The 7,146-nt window shown below is 40.9% G+C and overlaps 1 protein-coding gene across 1 annotated transcript; it reads right to left on the bottom strand.

The window, feature by feature from the left end:
• Nucleotides 1-81: 81 nt before the first annotated feature.
• prpf38b (pre-mRNA processing factor 38B) lies at nucleotides 82-6,554 on the bottom strand. The gene is made up of 6 exons (XM_084731586.1): nucleotides 6,128-6,554; nucleotides 5,268-5,336; nucleotides 4,879-5,030; nucleotides 4,036-4,096; nucleotides 2,552-2,787; nucleotides 82-1,509 (listed from the first exon to the last, which is right to left on the bottom strand). Exons 1-6 carry the CDS (start codon nucleotides 6,335-6,337, stop codon nucleotides 825-827), a joined length of 1,413 nt encoding a protein of 470 aa, XP_084587712.1. The 5' UTR covers nucleotides 6,338-6,554; the 3' UTR covers nucleotides 82-824.
• Nucleotides 6,555-7,146: the final 592 nt, after the last annotated feature.

The raw sequence follows: 7,146 nt of genomic DNA, 5'->3' as shown, positions 1-7,146 counted from the left end.
CATTCAGCCTGTTTCAATTACTGTAATATCCTTCAATTTCTACAAAGATCTGTACTTTTTTCAAGACAAGAACAACATGTGTTGTCTGTAAAAGTGTTTTATTAGAAAACAAAATGCAACAGAGCAGTAATCCAAACACAGCACAAGCAGGGCTCAGTGTGTGTGATAAAAATTACCCTTTGCAGACTGTCCTTTCAAGGTTTAAAACATTCTCAGGCTGTCTACACACGACCACAGAGAGAATTGTTGATACACATCGCCGCAACACAGAAATCTGAACTTCAACCGTCCTCGTGTGACCCTTCAAAGTATGTTTAATCAGAATACAACTGACAGAGATTAAATATGAAGAAATCCCCAACATACACGTTGTAATATTAGTTAAATTTAAAAAATAAGTGTTTGGGCCTTTGTACAGCCTGAAAACAACAGTTATTCTTTATACATTACATAAATTACGTGAAGATAGTGTTGAGCTGAGCAACCTTTACAACTCAGACCACTTGTCGTGTGTAGACAGCCTCCGAAACATTATGTACAAACCCACACCTGGGGCAAATGAATGAATCATAGAAAATTAAAATGCCATTTTCGCTTTTTAAATTTCAAGTGAACACTAACAACGGTCTAACGGGGAGTGAAAAAAAAAAAGGCAGAAAAACATAAAACATAAAGCAACATTACATTGGCCAAAGACAACACCTCCAGATGTCCTGTTCATGTGCTGACATTCCTTCTCTTTAGCATGAGGGACAGAGCTGACAACTGGTAGAAAAAAGGAAGAAAAAACACAGGAGGAGAAGTAATATTGCTGGAGGCGACATTTACTCAGTGCTCTGACTCCTTCTGCGTTCACTATGTTTACTATGGTCATTGCTGGACTCTCGCTGATGATGGCTCCTGTCTCTGCTGCGACTACGTCTGTGAGAACGCTGCTCTCCGTCTCTCTCCCGCTCTCTATCTCTGCTGTGGCTGCGATCTCTTTTCCTGCTCTTCTCCTCTGCCCCGCTCTTGTGCCTCCTCTCCCTGCTTCGGCTCCGGCTCGACCTCTTGGCCTTTCTCTCGTCTCTGTGCCTGTCCCTGTCGTCTTTATGCCTCCTGTCGTCAGGTTCCCCCCTGCTCTTTTTATCCCTGGACCTGTCCCTCTCAGTGCCTCTATCTTTGTGGTGCTCCCTGTCCTTCCTCCTGCTCCTGTCGTCCCCGCCGTCTCTTTCTTTGTCTCTACGTTCGCTCTTTCTGTCTCGGCTGCCGCTGCGACTTCTTCTACGTTCTCGTCTGTCTTGGTTCCTGTCTGCGCTGCGGGAACGCCGCCTCTCCCTGTCCCCTCTGTCCCCCCGATCCCCTCTGTCCCTATCCCGGTCCCTGCCCTCCCTCTCCTTCCTCTGGCGGTCGCGCTCCCTCTCCAGCTCCCGGTCAAAGCTGGGGCCGTGGCGGTCTCTGTCGCGGTGGTGGCTCCTGCTCCTTGATCGTTTGGGTGACCTCCGGGGGCTTGGTGTCCGTCTGGGTGTCCTGAACAGAAAGGCACCTTTAGCTTCAAGTGATTCAACTCTCTGATTTAATACATTCAGAATTACAACCCTGATTTCAAAGAAGTTGGGACACTATAAAACGTAAATAAAAACAGAATGCAATGATTTGCATTCACTGACCAACATTGGTCTGCCATGACCTTTGACCCCTCAAGCGGCACAGCATTAAAAACCGACATGATTATGTAAAGGATATTGCAGGAGTTCTGGAAGTCTTGGGGAAACTGAGTAAACACAGTTTGTTACTGTGTCTGCAATACAAGTTAAGACTCTGCCACGCAAAGTGAAAGCAATACATCATCAACATCCACAAACACTGGAGACTTCTCTGAGCCTGAGTTTATCTGGGATGGAGTGATGTAAAGTGTAAAAGTGTGCTGTGGACTGTTGAGTCCATGTTTCATGGATGCTGTGTCGTCTGGGCTGAATATGAGAAAGACCATCCAGACTGTTACCAGTGCAAAGTTCAAAAGCCAGCATTTATGATGGTATGGGGGTATGTAGTACCCTTGGCATGCTTAACTGTCACGTCTATGAAGGTACCATTGATGCTGAAAGGTACATAAAGGTTTTGGAGCAACATATGCTTCCATCCAAATGACATCTTTTTCAGAGCCCCCCTTGCTTATTTCAGCAAGACAAGACAAGACAAGACAAGACCAAGACATATTCTGCATGTTACAGCAACCTCAGCGATTAGTGTCCTCAGTTACCAAACACTTACTGAGTGTTGTTAAAAGAAAAGGTGATGTTAACACATCATTGTACTTTTTTCAAACATGTTGTATATTTACAAAAGTTTAATCAAATCATTAAGCAAATCATTGCAATCTGTTTTTATTTACGTTTAACAGAGCACCCAAACTTTTTGGGGGTTGGGTTTGGTGGAATTTGTAGAATTTATCAATAACTGTTGCCTAATTTACTCAGGGTCAGTTGTTTGAGTGGAACAGCTAAAACAAAACCAAACAAATTAAAAAAAAAAAAAGTCTGCACCAAATAGTTTGAAAAGTTTGTGTTACCTGGAGCGGCGTCGTTCCCCTTGCCTCCCTGCCTCTGCTCCTGCTGCTTCCTCCTCCTGCGCCTCCTTCTGAGCGACCTTCCGAGGCCTAGCCTTCATCTGCTGGTCAATGTTCTTCTGCACAGGCACTGGGATACGGGGGAACAGAGTGGAGAACCACTCCAGTTTGGTCAGGAAGGAGCGCAGCATTTCTCCAATGGTCATCACACAGCCGCCTCCTGCCTTCACATCGAGCTCCTAAAAGCAAATGGTGGAAAAGGGCCATATAAAAACTCAATTAGCACACATGGACAGGACAAAGATAAATCTGATTGCTTTTTTTTTCAATCTTGCCTCAAATCAAAAAGCAATTTGTGATGACCAAGTACTGAACCTTCACCTCTGTTCATCTAGCTTAATCTCTCAAACAAATGTGTCTGGCTTTACTTTGAATGTTACAAATAGAGGAAACAAAACTTAAAATATAACAGAACGTTTGCCTCAACTAAGCTGTCTGGCAGTTCCTGGAGTCTGTGTTTACAATGTGAGCTTTAATAATCAAGCAAATCTAATATTCGTAAAGTCCACCCTCCATTCCTTCACATTGTCTCTTTACAACATCATCTTCCAAAAATGGTTACATCTCATGTTGACAGGGCAGAAATGAAGGGAAGGGAGAGCAGTATCTGAAAACAGAGACACATGTGAGCCAAAGGGACAAAGAGGGAGAAGCCTTGGCTTCTTTCTTAAGTGTCCCAAAAGCACAATGGAATCATAGGAGCATAAAAATTGCCCACAGTGTAAGCACAGACTGGAGCAGGTAGTTAAGAGCACACCAGTTGAAGAGTTAACTTTATATGGTAGAGAACAGCTGCTTTGCACTCACACACGCAAACCAACAGTGCTGAGATACAATATCCAATTCACCTGCTGCACAATGGGCATCTAAAGAAAAAAACAGGGGAATTAACCAGTTGGGTAGGATTTCATATGATCAGTTCAAATATAATGCAACAGAACATCAAAGGAGGCCTGGTTGCACAGTCTGGGATCAAATTATATTTTAATTAAATATGGAGAAACACAATAGATTTATGCATCAGTTTACATGTGTTATATTATTTCTGTTTTTCTGTTTGAGTGTGAATCTCCATGAATGTTCAAATGGCTATTTATCCCAGATTTAGTTTGTGCAACAAGTCCTGATAAAAGCTTGTCAAAAACAAAGGGCATGCCGTAATATTACATTGACTGAAAGATTTACTCAGCATCATATGTAGTACTTACCCTGATAACAAAAAAATCAGCAGCCAAGCAGTGATCAAGTAACCTAGCTAATCAGGTTTAGAGGACAAAACCGGGGACAATTAAGCCAAATGAAGGCAAAGGTGAAAAATCAGCTATGAGCATCACAAGGGAGGGAACGGAAATCTTTTAACATGTGTTGTGCCACTGTGTAATTAATGGAGAGAAAGAAACATCAAATTATTACCCGAGGTGACATACCTCCTCATCATCCAGGAAGCCATCGTACCAGTCTATCAAATCTGCTGGGGGCTGAGTGTATCTGAGGGAGAGCAAAACAGAGAGCACAATGTTTTTATAGATCTGGTCCAGTGATAATTCATACAGTGATTTTCTACATGAGTGAGGATAATAATGGGAAAAGGTTTAAGTAAAACTTTTCATGATCTGAGAGCAGCATCAGAGATACATCCAAAACATTACAACTAGATTTTCCTTATACATATTAGAAACATTTCAGTAGAATATTTGCTAAGTTTTAATGTACAAAGATAAGAATGAAATATCTTCTCCCTGAAAATGGTAACTGATATCTTAAACAAAATATGCAAAATATCTAGTAATACACAATCTTTGCAAGTCTAAAAATCTTGGGCTGGGCTCAACTCTACTCACTCTTCTTTTGGTTTTCCATTGTAAAACGTTGTCGAGAGTACCTGGAACGTGGTACGTTTTTTTGGCATTATTACCTCAGGTGAGTTTCAAACCGAGTAGAGGAGATACTTAACAGTGGAGAAAAAAGCAGCCCATAAAAACTTGACATTATAAACTGACAAAGTGCAGATATTCTTCTGTTTGGTTGCCAGTGTAAGGATTTCTAAATGATAGGATATCCTTAAATTCTTCTATGTGTTTGTATTACATTGAAGATGATGTGAGGAAATTTTCTCCTGTCATCCCTATGACTATCAGCTAAGGAATCTGGATTACACACACAGGGCGTCAGTTACAGTGGAACACAAAATCAAGAAAAGTACCCGGCACCAAAAGTGCACAGAGTCAAGTTGAGCCAAGCCGTACCATGCAGTGCAAACAAGACCATACCTTATGTACATGAAGCCGAGTGCTCTGATGTATGGAGAGTCTGTGTGAGTGATCAGACCCATCAGCTGTTTGCGTGTCAGCTTGAGAGTAAACAGTTTGTATAGAAGACAGAAAGCAGTGGACACGATACCACCAGTCCCAACTCCACGCACCTAAAAAGGATTTAGATATTTTGTAAACCACATCACTGCACATTATTCACAGCTAACCCAGTAACAACAACTAACCCTTAGACAGCAATGCTCCATTCAGGAAGTACATTAATTCAAATACTAATGACTTTCGCAAATGTGTTGTACATGTTAATCATATTAATTACTATCAACAGAATGGGAAATATAAAGGGTGGGATAGATGGGGAATATAAAAAGCACGTACTTCTCACTTACCCCTCCGCACATTCCAGTCTGGCCTGCAGTCTTTCTGCTTCCCTTTTCCCAAGGCTCAACATGAGTCACCTGTGGCCACAAAGAGAGCAATATTAAGTTTGTTTGCATGCACACCTGTTCTCTCCACCTCCCTTATGACTTACATTAGAGGCTTCATAAGAAATGTTGAGGCCAAATGTTTACATGAGCAAGTAACAGGCAAGTCCCTTTAAAGCCACGGTTTCATTAAATTTAAAGCCAATTTCATAATGAAACTTAGCATACTTAATGAAACTTATCATCAAACGTGAAAACAGAGGCAAGTGCATATATCATCAATTGTAAACGTGAGTTTCAGACATTTTAATATTTTAAAGATCTGTAGTCAAACAGTGAAACTATTGTGGATATTTTCAATACATGTAATAACTTCACTTGCTCAACTAGCCGTAACAATTCGGAATTGTCCAAATTCTGACCAAATGTTTCCCGTTTAACCTAATCTACCAAAATAATGACACTCAAACTAACAAAATGTGCGTTAACCATGCGTAACAGTCGGTGAAACATCCTGTGCTGAACATTATAACGGCAGCCAACTATCGCTACATTCATTGATAAAGCTTTGTCGCTTGGACGGCAGCTAAACTACAAGTTACCCCCTGCAATAAGACCGGGGTTTTACACATTTAATAACACGAACTAAACGAACATCGTTTTGAGTCTTAAAGATAAAGATAAGATAAGATAAAGGAGTTCAAAGCAGCGCCGTCTGATTTCTTGTTATCTGACGACTGCAGTACATTCCCACCACAGCAGCGCTAGCTCGACTGGACACTGGTTACCTAACTAGCATGCGGCTTAGCATTTGCTAATGTTACCTTGAAGTAGATTTCGTCCACAACTTCATGGTAGGTCTTTAGTTCATAAAGCTGGACTTTGAAATACGGCGAAGACAGCACATTTGTGAGGATCATTGGGTTAAGGTTCATAGTCTTTTCGTTGCCCCACAGGGGCAATACATTTCCATGTTTTCCTGGGGCAGGCTTGCTAACGGCCTGTGATGCTAGCTGGTTCCCGACGTTAGCCATGTTAGCTGAATCCCACGCCGCCAAGCTTCGTTTACAATTAGCGTATTTCCGATTACAAATCCATCAATATTCGATTGTCAAATGTCTGTCGTTAACAATTTAGTCCGTTTAGTCGTTGCTGATGTGTGTTTAAATTGATGATAACAACTTCCCGCCGTCGTTGTAGCTAAAGTGCCGTTGCGAGGTGGAACCGGAACTGTAACGTTAGTGGTGCAGTGTGAACTGCTGCTGTACGTACATACGTCAACATGGTGGATGTCTGCTTTTCAGAATAAAAGCATTTAGTCACACACACACCAAATTCTATAAATTTAATTTGATGACTGTACAAACAAACATATCCTAGGCTTCTGAGCAGATCATATGCAATTGTTATACACCTGTACCATAGTATACTTAAATCTGAAAAAAGTCTTAAACACTAAATTTATGCTTTTCATATAAATGTACCAATAGACGTTTAATTTGAAATGGTGTTTTTAATCAATGTAATTTTCTATATATTTACTTCCCTTTTTAAAATTTGTTTTATTTTATGTATATACACACAGACACATACAGAGAGAGAGAGAGAGAGAGAGAGAGAGAGAGAGAGAGAGAGAGAGAAAGGGGTGACATTACTAATTGTTCTGATCAGCTAAAATGAAACTTCTGATCTGCAAGTATTTTTTTTAAAGTGCTTTTTTGAAACATTGTACTTTCTTGTCAGTTCCTGAAATAACATGAGGACTCTATCACTAAATCCAAAGACATCTTGAATTCAATTCTTTTTGACCCATAATAGAAAACATAATGAGCTGTTAATGAGC

This window comes from Lutjanus erythropterus, chromosome 12, assembly GCF_056507025.1.
Source record: "Lutjanus erythropterus isolate fLutEry1 chromosome 12, fLutEry1.hap2, whole genome shotgun sequence".
NCBI lineage: Eukaryota > Metazoa > Chordata > Actinopteri > Lutjaniformes > Lutjanidae > Lutjanus > Lutjanus erythropterus.
The sequence above is the reverse complement of the archived record's forward strand: the minus strand, read 5'-3'. Positions and strand labels throughout refer to the sequence as shown.

Excerpts from the sequence above, each read along its gene's own strand:
- prpf38b (XM_084731586.1), bottom strand. The coding sequence starts at position 6,337 with ATGGCTAACGTCGGGAACCAGCTAGCATCACAGGCCGTTAGCAAGCCT. Across the intron at positions 5,337-6,127 it reads TGGACGAAATCTACTTCAAG|GTGACTCATGTTGAGCCTTG; the intron begins GTAACATTAGCA and ends TTGTGGCCACAG. Across the intron at positions 5,031-5,267 it reads AGACTGGAATGTGCGGAGGG|GTGCGTGGAGTTGGGACTGG; the intron begins GTAAGTGAGAAG and ends AATCCTTTTTAG.